Below are 24,282 nucleotides of genomic sequence, written 5' to 3' on the forward strand. Positions count from 1 at the left end.
AGTCAGGCCAGAAGAGTGCAACGCTCATGCAGATTTTGTGCCATATCTGCCAGACCCATATGAGTATATCAGACAATCGAAGACATCCCAATTAGTGCAGGATTTAATTGCCTATAACAGCATATCTGTACATTGCAGTAAATTTCTAGATATCATAGAACATTATCTGGGAGATCAAATAATAGTCAGAGAAGCAGCTAAAGGCTAGCAAGCAGAAGCAGCTCATTCCTGGAGTCTAAGGATGTCTTCCCACAGACATATATATGCAATCATATGCAAATTGTTTTGCAGTTGCCTAAATAGAGGAAGCTAGATTCCTTTTAAGAGCTCTCAGCTATTTCATCTGGACTTCAATGGCTGCAGAAGAAGCTTGAATGTCCTTTGTCAATCTGTCAGATTTTGGCAGATAACACATTTTCTGTGACATCTGAAATATTAACAGCTGGCACATGTAGACAGCTGTTGTCTGCTTCTGATTTTAGGCATTAGTCATGAAATGAATTGATGGTTGAAAGAAAGGCAATAGATAGATGTTACAGACCCCAGTATCAACACAGGCTGGGGATGAACAGCCCCAGAGCAGCCCTGCTGAGAAGGGCTTGGGGGTGCTGATGGATGAAAGGCTGGACATGACCCAGCCATGGGCACTCCCAGCCCAGAGAGCCAAACTGTCCTGGGCTGCATCCAAAGCTCCGTGGGCAGCAGGGACAGGGAGGGGATTCTGCCCCTCTGCTCTGCTCTGACCCCACCTGCAGGGCTGCATCAGCTCTGGGGTCCCAGCATAGGACCTGTTGAAGTAAGTCCAGAGGAGAGCCACCAAGATGTTTAGAGGAATGGAACAGCTCTCCCATGAGGAAAGACTGAGAGAATTGGGATTGTTCAGCCTGGAAAAGAGAAGGCTTTGGAGTGACTTAATTGCAGTCTTCCAGTACCGGAAGTGAATTTACAGGAATTATGAAGAAAGACTCTTTACAAGAGCATGCAGTGACAGGACTAGGGGGAATGGTTTCAAATTAGAAGAGTAGATTTAAATTAGATATAAGGAGAATTTTTTTTTCTCTGAGAGTGGTGAGGCACTGGAACAGGTTGTCCAGAGAAATTGTGGATGCCACACCCCTCGAGGTGTAAAAATTCAGGAGTTGGGAGGAAATGGCTTGTGTCCTCTAACTCAGGGTTTGCCTCTTAAGGTCCCCACAGAGGTGTTCAAGGCCAGACTGAATGGGGCTTTGAGCTACCTGATCTAGTGGAAAGTGCACCCGCCCTTGGTAGGGGGGCTGGAACAAGATGATATGCAAGGGTCCTGACAACACAAACCACTCTGTGAATCTATGACAAAGGTTTTTGTATTTTTGTGTGCCTGTTTTGGTTATTATTCAATTAATGTTACTAAATAAGAATATTAAAAGTATGTTTATAAACAGGAGTGATAGGCATATTTCATAACACTAGGTTATTTTTCTATCTCATAATCTTAAGATTTCTGTTATATTCTTTTTGTGATTTTTCTTTTCCTTTAAAGTGTTCAGCACTCTGCTCAGCAGACTAGAAAATCAAAGATCTGAAGACAAACCATGTCCAGATTTTAGGTAGGATGACTGCAAAATGATTTAACACACATTTAGGACTACAGAACCAGACAGAGTACCCTGTCAACATTAACTAAGTAGAATACAGGCACAAGAGAGCTAAGAAATCAAATTACCAGTTTTCTCTGCACAAATTTGAGGTAATATTAAGTTACATAACTTTCTAATGCTTAATGGAATTAATGAAATTGATGACAAAGGTTTTAATGGCAAGCCTATTATATCAGTCAGGATCAAAGTCCAAAAATAATATCAGTGATTTCTTTTTAGACCATTACTCCTTTACCCAGAAATGCTTAGGCTCTTAAAGCAGATATTTATCTTTGAAATCTTTCAACTGAGTTGACAGGTGTTTCAAATGAAGAAGAAATAATCTGTGAACCCTGTTCTCTCCCAAAATTCTGAGATTTAATTCTGAGACTTAATTCACCAACCACAAATAAAAGCTGGATCTCTTTTTCTTTCAAGTTAGAAATTCACCTTAAAAATGAATAGAAAATGGAAAAAAACAACAGAAAAAATTCAAATAAACATTTAAATTGGACAGAAGCATTTGTTCATGTCCCTTAAAAAAATTAATCATTCCTTCTATTAAATTTTTTAGAATATGGGCTAACTTGTGATAAACAATGTATTTCTGAATCTCCTAAAGATTAGAAGTTGTGCATAAAAAAAATAAATTAAATTGAAGCTACTATTTAGAAATCAGAAGTTATATAAAGCTGTTTCATATTTTCTAAATTTCAGTTATCTGTGTCAAAGTTTTTCTACTCCATAGTTATCTCTCCTGATTATGTCACAACAATCAATATATTTTTATTAAATCAGGATGCACTTGATCAGGAAATTCAGTTAATAAGGATGTTTCCTTGGAAACCATATTATGTTCAGCTTGCTCATCCATGTCTATGACATGATTCATTAAGAGAAAATTGTGTCTAATACTAACTGAATATTGCTGGGCTTTGTAATGTGGAAATTCACAGAGCTGTACCTTCTCAAAAGACCACAGTATCAGTGCCAGCATAGTTAACTTTACCATTGCTAGAACGTCTCAGACTAGCAATATCCTGAGAATTTTTTGTCACTTTGTGTCATCATGTTTCTCATTTTTTCCCAATTAAAACCTCCAAAAAGTCCTTTCTTAGATGTACTTCCAAATGACTTCTAGCACCATGCTGCCGAGAGCAGGCACATTCTCAATGAAACACACCCAGTTTGAGATCTGGAGTGTAAAGCACTCAAGTACTGCCAAAAGGAAAATGTCTAATGAGAAAAAAGGAGTAGTTGGGTACTGGTTCAGTGACCGACTGTGGGTGCCCCACAGGACTGCACCGATTGCTGCCTGCCTTGCTCATACCCTCAGCTGCCTCCTTTCTTCCTTCCTTCCTTCCTTGATGAGCAGCTTAGCGTTTCTTGCTTCCTGACAGATCTCCCCCAGCCTCTCTGTTATCCCAGTGATTTGCAGCTATGATTGTGGGAATCTGAACACTTTATTTGAATGACCTTAAGCAAAGTTGCACAAATTCTACATAATCGGTCATCTGAGAGATGGAACTGGTCCCTTTCTACCCTGTGTCATCTAAGATGAAATTTAGCCACCACTAGGGAAACAGTTTCCACCTACCTGGAAAGAAAAAGACCACTTTTGTCCTTTACTCCACTCTTGGGAGACATTGCAAGGCAATGGAAGAAGCAAAGAGCTGCCTCACCAAAGATTCTGTAGTGACTTTATACTTCTGAAGAGGCAAAGAACACCCCCTGTTTATTGAGATAAAACTTTCTATCTTGTGAAAAGTGCAAGGTATGACAATATTCACTCAGTCAAGATGAACTAACCTCAGATTCCACCTTGATAGGTGCCTCAGACACAGTAATTGACCAAAAGGGGAGATGATGAAAGCACCATCAGATTTCTACCACTAAAATGAAAAACCATTGGGTATTTCCTCCAGGACAGATCAGGGCTATAAAAGTGAGCAAATTGGGAAAGTATTCCCTGCGTGCCAAAATTAGGTACTCAGCACATGCAAAAGTTTTAATCTGTAATCCAAGAGATCGATATTTCCAAAGGAGGGACAGCATCATTCAAAATTATGCATTATGTGGTCTGTATCTGCCCATGAGTGTTTATTATGATTTAGAATCTTGAATAGTCATTAAAAACATATAATTATTCTGTGCACCACAGATTAGGATTAAATTTCATACCCAAACATATTAATTTTTTTCACAAGAAGAAAGCAACTTCCAATTCTCTAAAAATTACCACAGTATCTAGATGCATTCTCCCTCTGAAAAACCCTAAAGAGTTCTGTGCCCTTAGAAACTTACACGCCAATGTCACACAGAACAGAGGATTAGAATTATCTTAATAGTATTAATAATTATAACAGAAGAACAAAAAGTTAAAAATCCTCTAAATGCATTGTGAATAAATGAAATGTGGATTTTCATGGTACATTTCATTTTAAAAAAGTCCACAAGTTTCTTCCTTGATCCAAAATATATGCCAAGTCACTTGACAACCTTGAATGAGAGAATCACATTACCATATGAAACAAAATCCTGAAGAATTAATGACCTAAAGTTTGCATTCTGAATGTTTTTCAAGAGAGAAGTTTGATTAGCCATCATTGTCCTTTTATGAGTCTTCTTCCACATACAGATTTGTTACAGCTGGTTATTGTTGATGATCACAGTAATGCTGCTGCTAGGAAAGAACAGAATTCTGAAATGTAAGGTCATGATTGTTCTTTGTATAGATTAAAATGAAAAGCAAATGTCCAGGTTTAGAGCAAGTTTGGGGAAGAATCCCCCCAAAGGAGCTCCGGTGGGAAAAGCAGATCCAATCGGCCCCTCCCCCCTCAACTGGTCCGGGAGGAAAGAAAAATACCTCCTTGGAGAAAGGTGGAAAAAAACCCCCTGTTTATTAAACAATACGACCAAAACAGTATCAAAACAATGAGACCCCTTGCCACTCTAAAAGAGATGACAAACTGAGAAAACCCCGGGTTCAAGCAGCAGCTCACTCAGTCTCTGATCAGTCTCTCAGTGCTGGAATTGTCGCAGGCCAGGGCCGGCCCGGTGGGCCACAGCTGCAGCTGCCGGTGCTCTCCTGGGTGTTCAGTCCAGAGCAGTTCCAAGAGGTCCAAAGAAAAAGGGAAAAAACAGTCCAGGGAACTTCTTTGCCTCAGCTAGCTAACACTAACTAAAAAGCAAAAGAAGAGCTCTCTGTCCCGCTGTCTGTCCGCAGACAACACAGTCAGGAGCAGGAATGTGGAGGAGTGAGTGCAGTGTCTGAAAACAAACTGTGCGCTTCTTCTCTCTCCCCCTTCACTCTCTGTAACACTCTTAAAGGTACAAAACTTATTATTATTCAACATAAACAGAATGAGACGATTGGGGATAAAAGCATCATATAGTCAACCCAGGACAGCAAATAAAGGTTTTATATGAGTTTCTGGAAAGAATAAAAATACTCTTTGAAACTTTCTACAGAAATAGTTGCCAGTACACTTTCAAAGTCTTACCATGCTCAAGCCGCTCAAGATGTTAGGAAATGCTGTGTTTCTATGGACAAAGCTCCAATTTGAAGAATTTTTATCTGTCTAAAGATGCTGGAGGTCATGATTCCTACATCAAAATATTACCATATGAATACAAGCATTTCTATTGATTAATGTGGTGAAAGGAATAAATTTGCTGATATTTTGTGTTTTCTGACTATAAGACAGTTGAAGAAAACGCCTGTAATATTATTGCAACTGCAAATTTCAACTTAATTAATTGCCATTTTGATTAAAGTTTTATATAAACATACCCATTTTAAGAAAAATCAGGCTATATGTTTCACTGCAAACATGAAAGAAAAAATAGATCCCCCAAGAAGTGCTACTTCTTTTTTTACATAAGGAATAAACTCTTAGCTACTTAAATTGGATAGCACTTTTTTTGGTATAAAGACTATTGTTTAATGTATTTGAACTTCATTAAAAAACTTTGAATTTATGGAATAGGCATAATAGTGACCTAAGCAATTACAGTTGAAAATTTCAGTTGAAAATTTACAGCATGCTTTCTTACCAATTTGATGGTCTTGCCTGGGATGAGATTATGAAAATTAATCACAGGTACTGGGGAATAGAATTAAAGTATGGTTTGCTTCTTTCAATATCAGATTATGTCTTGCTATTTCAATATTAACTTAATATTCTGCCTAACATTTCTTATTGAAAAGAACGGATTTTAGTAAGAGATCATTATGACTGTCTTGACAATGCAAGGTATTAATTTACATGCTTACACTAGAAATGTAAGTGAGGTCCAGTAGTAATATTATTAACTATTCAGAAAAATAAAGTAAAAAAAAAAAAAAAAAAAAAGAAAAGTAAAATCACCAAGATATTTTAATCATCAATAATACTTACAAAAGGGAAAATATACAGCAAATCTTATGGAAAAATTGGGACAGTTCTGTACACAAAAAAACCCTTTGCTTTTCATAACAGAAGGTACAACATCAAGAATTGCATAATTGTGAATTTACTGCAAAGATATATATCACTTAACTCTTTCTTTTAAATTACTGTATCTTGAAAGTAAAATGCAATGCAGTCATAGAATTTTCTGCAAATTTTTGCATTCTGAGGTATTATCAATAGTGTTATTTATTATACAGATCCTCATTTGCAATTATATTTTATATAAAGAAAACAAAACCACTTAAACCATCCCTCAGACTGCCCTTTAGGTTTTAAACAATGAAAAAACTATAAAATTTGTTAACTTTTTTGGGGACTTCTAAACATAGAGAACACAAGGTCTGAAACTGATCCTGTATGTACCTGAAGTTTCAACTCCATTACTATATTCCATTTGATCCATAGGAACCTTTGAAATATTAATAAACAACGTTTTTGTTTTGCTAGGAATTGAATGTATTGAGCTAAATTCAACATAACCATCTGCTTTACTCACTTGACTTGTAATCAGGAGCCTTATATTGAATTTTTTAAAAAACTTATTTCTAATTTATCATTTGAGGTTTTGCTCGCTTTTAAAACAGCAATTTCAATATTTTGTCTTAGAAAAAAAAATGAAAAATATCTGGTATTAATAATACCTCAAATTTATCACATCTCATTTTGTTTCCTACCATCTTTTTTCAGCTCATTGAACATTCTGGATCTCTTTTACATTCTTTTTTTTCTTATTCATGTTTAATTAATGATTTCAGTAAAGTTTTTTTTAGTGCAGAGATTTCCAGGCATTTTTCTGTAGTACAACAAATATGCAGTATATGAAATTCAATATTTGTCTTGCTTATGGACTGAATTATTCATGATATGTTAGTCAAGCCAGCTGCTCAACCAACTCAGGAAGAAAGACTATACTAAATCCCTCAGATTTCTGTATTCTCAGACAAAGATTATTTTCTTCTCAGCAATAAGATGCAGCAGATTAAGGATCTTTGGACCAGTTCTTCCTAGAAACATGTGGCTAATCATTTCTATTACAAATCATCTACATCAGGGTTTACTGCTTAGACTGCACAGACTTTTATTAGTCTCAATGCAAGTCTGTGATCTCTGCAGGCATGCAGGTGATAATATATTGCATAGAGATCAGTCACATAGCAGTAATAATGATAAGTCTCAGACTGGAATTTTGGAAAAAAGATTCAATTGTGTTTTCTCTTTGAAATCCAAATTCTGACATCTACTAAGCTTGCATTTTTGATGACCATAGTCACTGGCTGAGGAAATGTGTTCAGTATTAATTAGATTTACAATTCCTTTTCCCCAACACATTAAATATTATTTCATATCCAGAAGAAATTTTAAACTGGCTTTCTAACCTTCAGTTATAACCAAGTCCTCCCTATTCCTCCCCCACATCAGGGTACAAAATCCAAACCAAAAAATTGAATATAGCATAGTTGAAGTTTGTTTTCCTTAACTTACCATTAAATTACCCTAAAGAATTTACTAGAGAAAATATCAGCCATGTGCACACACATTCCCTGAGGCTGTACATTTGATACAGAAATTAAAAAATTGACTTTTTCCCCCATTCCTCTCAAATAAACTATGTAAAGGAATTGGAACATTCACTGGTAGCATCTGTGGCAAGTAATTAAACTGTGGCATTGAAATCACTTTCACAACGTTAACCCTTCTCCAAAGCTTATGGTGTAGCAATCTCATTTATTAAAATCTTCAGCATTGTTTTCTGTAAGTAAACCCATGTTATCTTTTATGGCACTGTTAAAATTTCAACTTCATTTATAAATATGCCCACACTTTTTTGGCACACATGCTGACCTTTGTTGAACTCCTTGTACAGCCAGGTCTGTCTTTGAAACTGGTACTAATTTGACCAATTGACTTATCAACTAGATGTATTGTTGATTCAAATGTTATTCAGTTTAGGAAAAGAGAAATTGTTTTAAACCCTCCCACCCCAGCTTCTGCCTCCAGTGACATTTTTTAATGACAATTTTATCAACCTATTTCTTTTACAGAGAGGCTGAAATAAGGAGAGCAAAATCTAAGATGCAAGCTTACTACACAATTCTACTGATGCCCAGTTCTACACTTTACTTCATCATCATACGCTTATTCTCCAGAAAGTTAAGAAAAATATCTTTATTTCAAGATAAATTGCTTCTTAAAGTAAATATTAAGTTTCTAGATAAAGTTAGGTAAGATTAGTGTCTTGTAGAGCACCTTGCAGGTTTTCTTCTCTACTCCTTGAGGAAAAAATTTAGCTCATAGTTCTGAAAGTTATGTATATTTTGCCATAGTATTAAAATACTACATAAGAAATAAGAAAATGTCAAATTGCATTCAAAAGGTCAAATTTCATTCAAAAGAAAGTGAAACAAAATTAATAAAACCCCAATCAGATTTAAAATAAGGGACGGCATAAAAACTACCCCAAGACCAGAAGCAACAAAAAGGTTGGCCTTTGACAAAATGCTGGCTGGTCTCCTTTTGTTTGAAGACAGATGTCTTTATCTGAAGTTCTTTTGAATTGAATTCTATTTTTTTTTTCCTTCTAAAAGCGATAAATAAGAGATTAGGTAAAAGCATGACAGATGCTAACAAATGGAATATAAACATTATTCAGTCAATAACAACTAACAGCCCATATTTGAAAATTACTGGCGTTTTATTTTTTTACTGCAGTTACCTCTTAATTGCAGTAAGTTGTAGTCTACCAGAATTGATGTAATTTTTATAAAATTCTATTATGAGAATAAGTACAAAGAAATGGAACATAAAAGAAGCATTTTTTTTCCATAAATGATGTCCTCCTGATTAAAATATGATCTTTAGTATTAGAAGTAGGCAAAAAAGATGGATAAGAAAACATCACAGATAGGGGATTGTATTTAATTGCCTTTTCCAGACAGTATATTTAATTTTTAAATATTACACATGTTGAATAGGAAGAATTCTCTTAAGATATTCACAATCTCTGAAATGTTGATGACTCAACTAAAAAAACTAGAAAAGGAAATGTGTATTATATTGTGCTTTTCTATTACACTGAATCAATCTAAGGAGCAAGAAAGAAAGCAGAAAAGAACACTACACTACAAAAAATAGGGACTTAACATTATGGAAGGTAAGTCCAAGCCATTTCTTAGCCCTCCCTTTTTCCTTCCTTCTTTATTGAAGAGTGACTGATTTCAATGACATCAACAGCAATAATGGTTTTTTGCTTCTAAAACTACCTGTGAACACTTGCTGAAAGCAGTGACTGATCATTGCCCTAATTACATTCAATAAGTTATATTTGCATGATCACTGGAGACATGGTTTATGGAACATCAACAATGAGCAATTCATGAGCCTTGCATAGCACTTCCTCTCCCCTGTCCATTTTTGGAGGGGAGGGTAGAGAGACATCCAGCCAGGAGCAACCCACGACAATATGATTGTCAATCTGACAGGCAGTAAGAGAGAAAAAGATATAAACCTGCCAAAAAATGACTACAGATCATATGACCTTGTAAAACCATAAGCAACAGGCAAAACATGTCTGCTCAAAATGGAAGACATCATTTTATGTGAATGTAACTGCAGTATGAGTGCACTCATTTAAGAATGGTGCCATTTCAAAGGTCAAGGAAAGATATCCTCTTATTTATATGACCAGAGCTTCTAATTGATTACTTGATATAGTCTAATTTATTCATAAATATGTGTTTTCACATGGACACAGCCTATACATTCTAGAGGGAATATGCATGAAACAAACTTTATAAAATTATTTTTCTAAGTATTTCACAACGCAGAATAGATTTAAGTGGCACAAGTTTGTATTTTATGACTATGTGACAATGTGATTTAATTAGTGGAAATCCAGTCTTCCATTAAATAAATTTACCCCAAAATATTTAGTAGTGAACCATAAGCTCAGTATATCATGAGAAACTGAATAAAAAGTCAGGTAAGTTGCCTGTGTGTGATATAAAGAAATAGTATCAAAGAATTATGTTGTCACACTCTTTCATTTGAACGCCACCCTGTGACAGCTTCAAAGCATTTATTGAAACTTCACTGGTACTTACTGGTATTTACTAAACTTTACTGATAATAAAATCCATTTGGAAATTAAGGTCACACATAACTGTGTTGAGCAGTTATCATTTTCACTATTTACAAATTATTTATCTACACAAAAAAAAATCTGAGCCATATTGACAAGACTTTTGGACAACTTTAGAACTATCTAAAAGGCAAAAAAAAATCCTTTGGGCTGTATCTTGCACACTGCATTGAAGTATCATCTTTTGTCAGGTAAAGTATCAGCTGACAAGCTACATCCACTGCCAGAGAAGCTGCTATAAAAAAGTTAAATAGCTAGCTTTACTGTATGATCTATATAAGAAAAGTAAAAACAAAACAGTTTCTCTTGTGTATACTGGCTATACTCAACTAATGTCATTATAAAGGCAACTGAAATTTCAAGCCCAAATTTTTATTGCATTGATAACTTAAGAGAGGAATATGGAGATAATGCTAGAAGCTTGCCAGAAATTCATTTTTTTGAGGGCTGAGAACTTATTAATTCTTAAGGTAATTAATTTATTTTTGTTTGCTTGATATTTACATAAATATTTCTTTAAAAATAATGCTTGGATTAATTGGCTTAAGCCACTTGCACAAAACTAAGCATTTAGCACAAGTTGAGATGCCACAGGGTGTCTTAAGAATACACACAGAGCCAGTAAATGTAGTAGTGGATTTAGAAGGGAATGTTCCTAGAAAAATTGCTTGGAGCCAGGTAGCATAATAAACCATGGGACTTCTCAAATCAGCACACAGGTTTGTTCCTTTGTGTTGGGAAGTGCACCAAATCTTCATTGCCTACAGTGAGAGATTAGGAATCTAGCTGATGTGGAGAAACCTGCACACATAGGTGAACAAGAAACTCACTCATACCTTCAGACTTTTCAGATCCAAGTTATAATCTCCTGATATGCAATTATTTATAAATGTTTGAAAGAATTTACAAAATGTTGCAGAGGCTGACAATGTTTACAGACACCCTTAGGATTTACCCCCAACCTGTATGTAGGAACCAACCTTAAAGCCTAGAACTCAGGTGTGAGTTCTTATCAGCTGCACTTGTTTAGTGACACTGGAGACAGAGAATTGAGGAAGCCTCTCATTTCAAATTATCAATCACTCTGCTCTCAAAGACAAATTTAAAGATTGACTGACATAGAATGATACCCTCCATTTTTGCTAAGCAAAGGAACCTTCAATTGTTTTCTCCAGCTCAATATATGTTGAAAAGGTCAAGAAACTGACAACTGCTTGGTTAATTGGGTTTTTTTAGTAGCACAAAGAAATACTTAGCCAAATGCCAGCTGAGTTGTGGAAGGAATTTACAAGTTTACATAATCATGTCAGTTATCTAAGCTAAGATTTAAAGGGTTTCTACTCAATTACTACATGCAAATTCATATGCATTTTTAAGATAATGTACAGTCAGATGTAATGTGTGATTCTAAGGGGATTTTAGAGGCTCAGTGCTTCTTACAGTTTACCTACAGCATCTCTGTAGAAATAAGAGAAGTCATGTGGATCTGTTCACTTTCTCTCCAGTGGCTTACACAGTATTTAAGTACTTCATTTTATAAGGACTGCATTGTTTCTGCTTCTGGGCAAGAAATCTAATTTAGATACCTATAACAGATTCACTGGATCTGAGCCACAGTGTATTTAATACCCAAAGACTATGCATTATCCTACTGATGTGATTTGCAAGCCTCTGAAAATGATATTATTAAAAGTGTTATAGAGGAAAAGACAGTAATATCTCTGCTTTATGATATTTTTTAACTTTCCTAGTTAAACCAGTGATCTACTGTTACAGGCAGATGCAAATAACAGCCTTTATAAGCCCAGTACACCAGTGGAATACAAATTAGCTTTTATTTAAGCATTTCTATAAGAAAATATTTGTACTCTTTTCATCATGCACATCTTCACTTACAAACACTAAACATCCTCATCTTTACTGTCATGCTATTCTAGATACTCAGTATTATGTTAACTTCTCTTGCTTGCAAATTTCTTCAGCAGCCCAGGTGTCATTAGCAACTTCTCACACTCTTAAAAAACACCATAAAAATAATGTTTTGCCCAACAGAAGCTGCACACATCCTTGGCTCATGCTGCAGAGTCAACATGAACAGATACATTACACTGTGTACCAACAAAAAGCAGAAATCAGGGTTTTTGTCTCAGTAAATGAGATTACATCATTAGTAATCAAAACAGACAGAGGCTCAACTATGCTGCTACATTGCATTGAATGTTTCACGGTACAGCTTGAGTCAGGGAACAGGTGATTCAAACATATAATAAATTATTGTCTTTTGGGAAAATGGAGAGAAAGAAAAGGAGAGTTTAGTGTCACAGATATAATCTCTTCTGTGCTATTTGCCTTCATGGTCAGAAGTTAATGTTGCAGCTTCACCTGCAGACAAGGTCAGACTTTTGTCTACGCACAATTAGTGAGGATTTGGATGAGGATTTGGATCTGTTTTGCTCCCTGAGGGGTGGGAATGGCAATCACTATATCACATGTCATCAGGGAACTAGGTAAGAACACCTTCAACTGTTCTAATCATACTTTATTGTATACATCTTTCCACAACTATAGGTTTTCACTTCTAAGAAAAGGGTTCCTAACCCCATTCTACTATAAAAGAATTAAATAAATTCCTATGTATATTTGCATATCCATGCATATGTGTGTGTGTAATCTACATTCATGGACTAACAGATGCTGTGGGGCACCCAGCCAGAAAGAAGCTTGGCAGAACAAGAGCCAGAACTGTGCCCTTGCCTCAGAAGGCAGGTGATACCTGAAGCTGCATTACACGAAGTATTGTCAGTAAGTCAAGGAGAATGATTCTTCCCCTAGAGTGAGCACTGGAGAGGCCAAATCAGGAGAGTTGTGTCCAATGCTAGACTCCTCAGTACAAGAGAGACATGAACATACTGCAGAGAATACAATGAAGGCTCACAAAGATGATGAAGGCACTGGAGCACCTCTCCTATAAAGGAATGCTGAGAGAGCTGGGTCAGCTTATCCCAGAAAAGAGGAGCCCTTGAGAAATCTTATTAATGTAAGATTCATAAATACCTGAAGAGAAGGTGCATAAAGGAGAGATGCAGACTTTTTTCAGTGGTGCCCTGAGGATGAGAGTTAATGGGCACAAACTGAAACACAGGAGGCTTCCTCTGAACATCAGGAAACACTTTAATACGGTTAGGGTACTGAGCACTGGCAGAATCCTTGGAATTATTTAAAACATTTTAGACAGAGTGCTGTGCAAATGGCTCTAGGTTATCTCTGCTTGAGCAGTTGTTTTGGAACAGAGGTTATTCAGAGGTTTCTTCCAACCTCAGGCATTCTGTCTTTTGATTCTGTGACTGTGTATATGTTTATCACATAATGTAAAAAAATACACACACATACACCTTTAAATACATTATCTGTAGTGTTTCTGTATTGTTTTACATGTACTAATTTTGTTAGGGTTTTTTAACATTAATGGGTTTTATTTAAAATGCATTCAAAAATTGAAAATTGAGGAAAACAGTGGCACCATTCAGGCACAAAAGTAACTTATACTTTTTTGAAGAACTGAAAAAAGGTCCACTTAAATACAGTTTTTGCTTGTTTCTTAATTGGCTTGTTAAGTTACTCTCTGTAAAAAATGCTATCAAAAGTCACAGGAAAAATATTTTATAAGCTTGAATTAACAATTCAAAAATGATCTAAAATACTTCAGCATTAATAAGGTATAAGGATGCCACCACATTTTTACTCTCCCCAAATCCCTTAAGAATAAAAATGAGCATAAATTATGTTTTCTGTACAGATGGACATTAAATATATGGAACATCTATCGAAAAGTGTTCTGATTATATTATCTATTATATAATATTGCCTATTACATATATTATTACCTATTATAACATGAAATAGGTTCTTATGTTGGGCAAGCCACCAGTCTTTCTTTTTTGACTTGAAGGAAGAGATAAAAACCATTTTAGTTTAGAAGATGGTTCCAAGAAAATCAAAGAAGCAAAAAAGTTTCTATGGCAACATTGCAGGTTCTATTATTTAATTTTCGGCTTCATGACAGTTTCCTTTTAACAAGTTAACACTGGCTTGCCTTCTCCTAAATTTATCTACTGGATTATGAGTTACAATGTTTAATATTGCACTGCTTAAGTCTGACTACATTGACAATACAATTACTGCACCTTGAGAGTGAAATGAGGTATCATGGAAACTCAGACTATAAATTTAAACCTTCATTTTAAGTGGCTCTCAGTACAATCTTTCCAGTCTGTCAATAACTTCTGTAGTCTTTGACTTCCTCTTTTTTAAGTGAATTTAAAACTAAGGAATGAAAGTATTTGCTGTTTTTTTATTTTTTTCCAAAGGTTTAATGATGAGCTGCTAATTTTGACCTGGCTTCTTTCCAGAGAAATCTTCAGTCAATTTTCATTGCAATGAAAATGACAGAGGGTGTTATTTAATATATATTTAAGTATAAACCAAAACAGAGAAAAAAAAAAAAACAAAAAAAACCCAAAAAAAACCATTTTGTAATAAAATAGTAAAATTTCACTTTCAGTTCTCAATAATTTTTTGTTGAAATTCTGTTATGTCTTAATTCTAATTTTGAAAAATACCTTACTCTTTTAGCATTACAGTTGATATATTTATGATGCAGTTCTCAATTACAGAGCAGCACCAGTGTATAAGACTCAATTTCTAGATTAAATTGAACAGAAAGTTCAAGAGAATTGCCGATATTTTACTGTAAAATATTTATTTCTAAATTTCTTCATAAAGAGTTTTTAAACTTTTTCTTTTCATGTAGCCAGCTCCCTAGTCACCTACCTCCTTGCTACATAAATGCAGCTCAGCAATAGCCAAAACGTGTTACCAGCACTGTGTAAGAGACTGAAATGGTTGATGGCTTAAACATTGCTAAAATCATTGGAGGACTTTTGCCCACTGTAGAAAACTGCAAAGATCCAGTTGTTCATCTGTGGCCGTCAAAACCCACATCTCCCTAAATATGCCTACTAACTGGAATTTGGACTGTGAGGGGAACTTGAGATGAGATAAAGGGGGCACCCCAGAAGTGACACTGGAAGAGAGATGGGAATGTCAGTGGCTCAATCAATCAGGGACAAGCTGCTGATGTGCAAAGTAACCTCCCAGGTGCAGTGGGAGAGCACACCTGACACCTCAGGCTACAGCCTGTGGTGAACCAGGTAAGGACAGAGGCAAATCCTGGGAGGCGCACTGCTGTCTCTTTGTCCTTACTCAAGTGACTCAGCTGTGATAACTCCCCTTTGGGGAAGTACTGGAGTATTCACAGGTAGCCTGAAGGTATCAATCTCTGCTGATGGGCCATAATGGGTCTTAAGGGACTCAAATTCATTGATGTAATAGGCATCTGTATCTTAGAAGGTGTCAAAAACTCCAGAAGTGTCCCATGATCCACATTACCTCATCCAGTTGAAATTCCCCACTCCAAGAGAGGTACCTGGGCTTTCCTACCTGAACTGAATATGAACCAAATAACTTTCCTGTGCTGCGGATTTCATTGGGATTTCCTCCATCACCTGGTGATCAAACCTGAAGTTGTCACTTTGACCAAGATGGTGACCATCACTTCAACAGACAGCAACAATTGCCTCAAACAAGTCTTGCCTTGAGGCCTGTGGGTGGTAAGGTCTTTCTAATATTATGCCTTCCTTCTCTTTCTTAAACATTTTCTTGAGTGATATTTTTATGCTTTTATATTGCAACTAGTTATATACCTGTTTTTCTGTGCAATCAAATTGTTCTACAATAAAGCCTACATGTGTGTGTTTAAAAACAACAGTTATTCAGAGTTGTTTCACTCCCCAAGGAATCTATTAACAGGATGGGTTACTCTCACCTTCTTTTTCATCAATAAGTGCAAAATACAGCACATTATCAGCTGTCATGAAGAAAGTTCACTCCACTCCAGCCAGGCCCAGTACACTAACTGAAAGGAGAACTGAGTGTATGGAATTATGGAAAAGAATTGCTACTTAGTTCTCTGGGAAAAGGAAAAAAAAAAAAGGAACTGAAGCATGGAGATCCAAATGACTGCCAATGGTCAACTAGGTAACTAGGCTGCAGGCTGCTCACTCACTCAAATCAGGGCTTCTGCCAACACTGGATTTAGTGATCTGGCCTAGCTAATTCAGGAAAACCTTCAATGAAGAAGGTCACTTGGCCTTTAAAAAACTGCTTCATTTGTTCACTGCATTCCAAGTGATTCCTCCCCAAGCCAATGTCCGACCTGAACTGTCCATGCTACAAGTTAGTTTGTCTCTTACACTTTGTGATGTGCTCAGGAATGTGGTTCCATGATCTTACCTTCAGGTCTTAAGCTGCTATTAGCTCGTTGCTTAGCCTCCTTTTCACTAGTTTGAACAAGCCCACTTCTGCTTCTTCTTTCTAGACATACCATCTTGGTAGCCCACCCCTGAATATTCTCCAATTTTTTCCTATGCCTTTCAAATCATGGGGTACAAAATTGGAAACGATTGTGTAGGTGCAGCCTCAGCAGCACCAGGTATTATGGGAATAATAACTTCATATTGCCTGGTGACAGAATTTTTTGTGTTGTAAAACAATACAGAGTTTTCTTAATTCGTACTGTTGACTTATCCTCAGCCTGGTATCTGTACAAATCCCAAGTGTTTGGAGTTTTTTATTGTTGATTTGTTTGTTCTGTTTTGTTGGTTTTTCTGAGAATATTTATTATTCTACCTGTTTTTTCTCAGCATGTTTGAAAATCTGCAGTTACTCCTCCTCAGTTTCACAACTCTGTCCTTCTTGTGAATGTATTGGTCCAATCCTCAAGTTTATTGAGATCACCCTGTGTAAAAGGTTGCCACTAATTTTTTCTGATTCTGAACAGCTTTGTTTTTAAACACACAGTGTGTTCAGAAATTGAAGATTATAAACTGAGAGAGTTTTCACAAGCACACAATAACAATGATGTTTTTGTTGTTATTATGGTAATGGTTACATAATTTTAAAAATACCTGAGGTGGAAGGAGTGGTAATCTGATATAAGCAAGCAGCATACTTAGGTCATTGCATCGCCTCTGCATATCATATTTCACCCACATCATTAAGGCATGGAAAATGGTCTCTTCATCAGGAACATTCACATCATCACTGGCAAGAAGTTTATGGAGTTCTTCAGCAGGTAGAAGTAAAAATTCTTGATTTCTTATAACTTCCATTATATTCTCCTGAGAAAAGAAAAATATTTCAGATTCAGTAATACTGCCAGAAAATTAAAAACCATGTTAAAGCTAATAAACCAAAGGATTAGTCAATATCTGCCATACCCAGATATGGGTAATGCTTTACCATATCCTTGCAGCTCATGAGAAAAACAAAACATAAATTATTAGAGTTCAACAGCTATAGTTGCAATTCATATATAAATATATTTCAAAAACAAGATGAGGATTATATGGTAATATCATAATTAAAATTGTCAGAATTAGTAAAGGCTATTGTTTGAAATTTTTATAAACTCAGCTGTAATTGAGTTTATATTGTAAGTCTTTACATACTCATACTATGAGTATGCAATATATATTGTGTCTTTACATACTCATACTACATTTTCCAGGATATTTTCACTGTCTTTCTTTCACTATTTCTTAAATAACTTGTCAGTCATATAGTTGTATTATGAATATCTAGATTTCTGTCTACACATATGACGAGGCTGAGGGGACCATCAACATAATGAATTAAAGATTATTTTTTGACATTGTTCAGAACAGATTTTTAATATCTAGTTATCATGCAAATAAATAGTTTGTAGCAATTAAGATGTCACAGTATTGAGAACTATTGTACTGTTGCAGTTTAGGAACTGTACTCCCCAGTTCAGTGCCCCCACTGAGACTCTCCAAACCACTGACACTCTCTTGCTCTCCTGCTTTTCCCCTCACCCTTCCACACTGCAGTGGGCTGGAGAGGAAAATTGGAGGCACAAAAGGCAAAGCTCACTGGTTGAGATAGGAACAATTTGCAGGAAAGAGCAATGGGGTAAGGAAACAAGGAGTAACAGGAACCTTACTAATGACAGATACAAGAAAGGAAACGATTCCCACAGAAGCACAGCCCTCACACCCACTCCCCCATCCCCAAGAGACAACACCAGATGGATCCCTCTGTCGCATTTACTCAACCAGAAAGAATCCCTGGAAGAGACCTTTCTCCCCCTTCCATCAATGACATCCGGTTTTACAGACTAACCTCTGTGTCCTAGTTATGCCTCACTCCTGGCTACTTCAAAAAAAATTGGACAGAATCAGGACAAATAAAAATAGGAATAACTAAAAACCTTTAAATAAAACCCCTATAAACTACATTAAAAAACTAAAAACAAACAAAAAACAACAAACAAACCCCCCAAAAAAGCATTGCATTTAGTTGGCTGAATCCTAACGACTGAATTAAACCCTCCTTGAACTACCTACTCTACATCAACAGGACACAGTAGAATCATAATTCTACAGATATTTTTTCTCCAAATACTTCTTTTACGGTGTTTTATCTCCATGGAGAAATTGTAAGTGTGTTTTCATATTCTCAATTTATAGACAGAAAGAAAGAGAAGTAATTGAAGACTGGAGGTAAAAAAAAAACAAAAACAAACTAACTAAATTTTTATGTAAACTGAAAAAGCAAAAAGCAGTATTGGGAACAGTAAGTTGCAGCATCTAATTTATGAAAAATAATAATTAATTTTGTTATGCTGTTTTGGATAGAATTTTTAAGATGAGAAGTGGGAAAGAATGAAAAAACATCAGTCAAGGAGGACTTAAATGTAAGAACATCAAAACTGAGGGAAATGGATTATTCCACTGTTATACCCTCTAAATTCAGTTTTTAGCATATCAAAATCCAACCAATGTTGCCTACAATTGCTTGATTGCGTCTCAGCGAGGGGAAAGACTGACTGGTCATCAAAACTGAAATAGAAGACATTATAACAAATACAAGAAAATAATGTGCAAAACTTACAAAAACAGAAGTATACTCCAAATCTAGTATGTCATATGCTGTCCTTTCCTGACTTATTCAATAGAAGGAAACTCTTTTTTTAATTCTCCAAATTAATACTTTTTGAAATGTATTGTTTAAACATATTTATTTAAAATTAACTGCATATTATTTTATATATGGCAGCAGAAATGAATATTGCAGACATAGACACAACAAAATAATGAGATAGAAGTTTCTTGAAATTTGTAATGTAATTACAGATAAAATGCATAAGCACAGATAGAATAAATTTGACAAAGTTGAAAATTATGTTTATTATTATAACTGAATGGTTTGATACGTACAACTTAACTCAATGTGTTGCTTTTTAACTCAACATATATAGGATGCTGACACAACAGAAAATGAAAGATATATATGTGGTCATGATGTATATTGACCATGTTGTTAGGCTATCTTAACATAATTGATAATTGGATCAAAACATGACTCAATTATTTTTAAAATTACTACATTAAATGTCAATAGGTCCCTAAAAATGTAGATTTTTCTGAAATGAGGTTTTAAACCATTACCTCCTGATAAAGTTTAAACTGTGTGCGTCTAGAACATTTTAGAATAACTTGGAAATATAAGGGAACTAGTTTGCAGGGAGGCACTTAACCACAAGCTGGCTTAATTCATTTTAAGTAAAAAGTCATAAAACTCACAAGATTTCATTGCACTTCTCAATAAAATGATTTATAAGACAAAGTTTAATTAAGTCTGGTTCAACTGACATTAAATCCCATTACAAAAAAAAAAGAAATAACTCTACCTCTTAATAGGAACCAACATCAAACTTTGCAACAGTATATTAATCCAAAGACCTAATACTATAAAGTAGAATTGTGATGGTGGAACATTTCATGAACCCACAGAACTTAATTTATTAAGAGTAACATTCCAAGCGGGAGTTTTAAATTCAGAACAATAATTTTAGATTTGATAAGGGTTTCTTTTGGTCATCTTAAATTGTATTTTATCTGCATACATGCTTAAAGAGAATTTATCCCAGCCTCTGTACTGATTGCAGAATCAAACAGAGTTTTCAGACAAAACATATAAGCTCAAATCTCTTTTTCTAAACATCTGGACTTACATGATTTTCATGTTACGTGGGCATGAGTATTTCAGAAAATAAAAATATAGATTATGTTTTATATCTATAATATGCCATATATATTATAAATATACCATATGTATTCTTATATATAATATAAATGTAATATATATAATTCTGATTTATATATAGAATCCAGGTTTTTGATCTTCTGACGTAAAAACTCTTTCCTTCAACTTATTAGCATTTCCTGAACTGACTAATGAATTTTAAATCTTCCTAGATAATATTTTAACTTCTTGAGATTCGTTTCATCTGGAGCAGCAAAGCATATTTCAATGGCTAGCTGTTCTACCACAAAAATTTCTCATATGCTCATTGTGGGAAAATATCCTTTTTATTTTTTTTTAATATGACTAGTCTTCTTTTTTGCACTTAAGGGAAGAGGATTCAACAGATATATGTGATATCTTTTCAGAATACATTAAATAAATTTTAAATTCCCCTGATATTAAGATGCAAGGTAGGAATTGAGGTACACAGTTATGCAATCACAGATTCATTACAGCTGGAAAAGACTTAAGGTCATCTAGTTCAATCTTTAATCTAACACTGCCATCTTCGCCACTAAACCATGTCCCAGGTACCGTATCTAGATGTTTTTTGAATACTTCCAGGGATGGTGATTCCACACTATGATCACCCCTTCAGGGAAGAAATTTTTCCTAATATCTAACGGCATTTTCCCTTGGCAAAGTGGAGGCCATTTCCTCTCATCCTGCTCTAGTGAAGTGCTTTCAGGAATGCCTAGGGCCTCATGGGAAGATAAACCTTTATTATGGGAACCAGGGTACTGAACCTTTAAGCATGCCAAAGATTATGTGGCAGAGTTGGATGAGCGTCCAGGACCTATAATTTTTGACTCTAATACTTTAAGAGGCTTTGTGGATCGGTCTTCACCATCTCATAAGTCTTATAAGATGCACTGGATCTGCTCTGCATGCATCATTCACATAGCCTTTCAATGTTTTAATTAAGTGGAGTAGTAGATTGCTATTTTTAATTCAGAAAATGTAACTTAGAGTAGAAAGTATGACAGTCTCTGAACCCACCTGGAAAAAGCTGTGTCACTTGATTGCTCTTCCACTTCTAAAAATGACCATGCAGTAACCATTGCTGTGGGGTTATAGCATTTGAATGGTATAGCCGCTTCACTTTTAAACCTTTTTAGCAGTACACAAGGTTAGCCTTAAATAAGCATAAAATATTAGAACAGCAGAGCCATATAAACAAAACATATCTATGTTTAATGGTAGATAGGCAATTGCCCAAGTATCTAGTAGATTGTGCATCATAGGAACATTAAGGCGCTAATAAAATTAAACTATTGCCAAAAGGAATTTAATGCCATATGTCTTTATAATGATGACACTAACACAATTAAATTAGATTTTTTTTTTATTCTTAACTTGTAATGATTATTATTCCACATGGAATCAAATTATCTTGCAAAAACTAGTTTTCATTGATGGTTATGTCATTGATTTCAGTAATCAGCATGTATCAGTTATAATTAAGAACCTGAAAAATATTAAATCATTTCATTTGTTGACAAAGAATGTCATATTCTGAGAGTGCTATTCAGAACCTGTTACATCAGAGTTACCAAAGAGGTAAAATGTTTAGTGGTGTTTTGGTTTTGGGTGTAGGGGTCTTATTTAAAATGTTTTATATTGTTGTGATTTGGATGCTGTGACTTTAACAATTAAAAAATAAAAATCACATAAACTTATGCCAAAAAATAGATATCCATATACTAGGCTTTCATTTATTACACACCTAATGTGTATAATATTTTATGTTCATACTACTTTTAGTTTAGAACTTAAGTTTTCATGAGAATATTTAAATAAATGAATAAATAGTGCATCTGATTTTCATATTAAATCATACTGGCAGCATACTTTCTGAAGTGATAAGATGTGAAAGAAAATTTTGATTTTGGTCAATTCCCAAATTATTTCAGTCTGAAATTATTGCTGCTGTGCTACACTGAATTCACATCTCTTGTTCTTATGCTGCATTTTCTGTATCAGGTGTGTTTCATATAAGACTACACCTGCTTTACAATACTGTGTAACTTCTTCCCTAAGGAGAATGGACTTTTCAGTCCATTATGAACTCCCATTAGACAAAGGACCAGTACTTATTAATATGCTTATGGTCTGGCTCTCTAGCCAAATCCCAGATTCCATCTGGAAACCTGAATCTGGGATCCTGAATCTCTAACCAAATCTCGGACTTCATCTGAGAGTGAGTTCCATCTGACCTATGTAATCCAAAGAGCTATGTTTCTTCCAGCACCAGATGCCAGCCTGGTAACATCACTACAAAAGGGGTGTGAAGGATGAATTTGTTCAAAGGACAGTGGAAAGAGATTTTATGTACCTGTGTAACCTCCTCCTTCAACTTTGCCAGTGGGAAGAGAGATAACCAAGTGCTGTGTTTGGGGAGAGGAGACAGCAAGTTAAGGATAGAAAGACTGTGACTATGGGTGCAATCTCATACAGCATACTGAAATCTTAGTATGAGACTTCTAGATAACTAAGTTAGACTTTCACAATCTAAAAAATTTATTTTTTACTTGCATCTTTTGATTTAATTAAAAAAAAATTAATAATAGTAGAGTTTAGGGTATGAGGCTGCAGAATTAGCCATATTACAGTCTAATTCATTGTGAATATGATATGGCATTTTGGGATTTCACACTCTAAGGATAGCTCACAATCAGTTGCTCATAGACATTAGCTGATATGCTGGTTTATTATGATAAACTGTCTGAAACTTTCAAGCTATGTCAGAATGATTAACATATTTTTCCTGTATAGGTGAAGGATATTGTCTCACACCGTGCATATATTCTTTTTCAAATCTAAGAAGATTCAAGAAGCCTAAACCTGTTCACAAAACAGGCACAATTTGCTAGATGGATGAGGACATCTTGCTCCCCCTGACTTAAAAAATCTTCCAACACCATCCTGGAAGGTCCTGCATCCTACAAACCCTGGAACTTCTTGGGATTAGGTCTTTATGTATGCATGACATTTTCTTCTTACCATGGTATCTAGGAAAACCAAAACTCTAGCAGCCTGTAAACCAATTCATTATTAATTACTTCATCCATCTTTTCCCTCCCTCCCTCCCTCCCTCCCTCCCTTCCTTCCTTCCTTCCGCCACTTCCTTCCACCACTTCCTTCTGCCACTTCCGCCACTTCCTTCCGCCACTTCCGCCACTTCCTTCCGCCACTTCCTTCCTTCCCCTTTTTTGGGGGGTCTTTATTATTGCTTGTTCACCTTTCCAAAATAAAGTTACTAGAATGAGGGAGCACAGCTTGGGGAACTAAAATAACTAAAAAATACTGAGGGCAAGAGGCAGATCCATCAGGTCAATGCACTGCTCTGAGGTTGGTGCAAGTAGAAAAATCTGGGGGTTGCACCCCCCAGGTGATAGGATGATCAACACTTCGTTTATTGACATCTCATGAGTCTACTGACACTTTTGGCCCAGTCCCAGGGATTTGACATCAAGTGAAACCTGTTGGGATGAGTGCTGTGACTAGAGTGCTCTGTTGGATGGTTCCAGGCTCTGCAGGAGTGAAAGGCAGAGCAGAAGAGACAGAGTCGTGACACTGTGTGCAACAGAAGGGTTAGAATGTATGGAGCTCACAGCTGGCAATAGCACAGCTGAAAGCCTCAAGGGGAGAATCAAGGGGAAACCAGGTACTTCAGATGTCACCATAGGAGTCTATTACAGACCTCCTAGCCAGGATGATGATGCTGATGGATTCTCCTTTGAAAACTTAAAGGGACATTTCCAAATCAACTATCCTAGATTTCAACTTGCCACAACTAACTGGGTTCATCACACAGCTGGTATAACCCAGGCAGGAAGGTTCC

The 24,282-nt window shown here is 35.6% G+C and overlaps 1 protein-coding gene across 1 annotated transcript in view; it reads right to left on the reverse strand.

The window, feature by feature from the left end:
• KLHL1 (kelch like family member 1) overlaps positions 1 to 24,282 on the reverse strand; it is a 197,316-nt gene that overhangs the window by 56,884 nt on the left and 116,150 nt on the right. The window contains exon 5 of the mRNA XM_074535514.1: positions 17,234 to 17,446. Within this exon, the coding sequence (XP_074391615.1) occupies positions 17,234 to 17,446 (213 nt within the window). The remainder of the gene's footprint in view (positions 1 to 17,233; positions 17,447 to 24,282) is intronic.

This window comes from Zonotrichia albicollis, chromosome 2, assembly GCF_047830755.1.
Source record: "Zonotrichia albicollis isolate bZonAlb1 chromosome 2, bZonAlb1.hap1, whole genome shotgun sequence".
Classification (NCBI taxonomy): domain Eukaryota; kingdom Metazoa; phylum Chordata; class Aves; order Passeriformes; family Passerellidae; genus Zonotrichia; species Zonotrichia albicollis.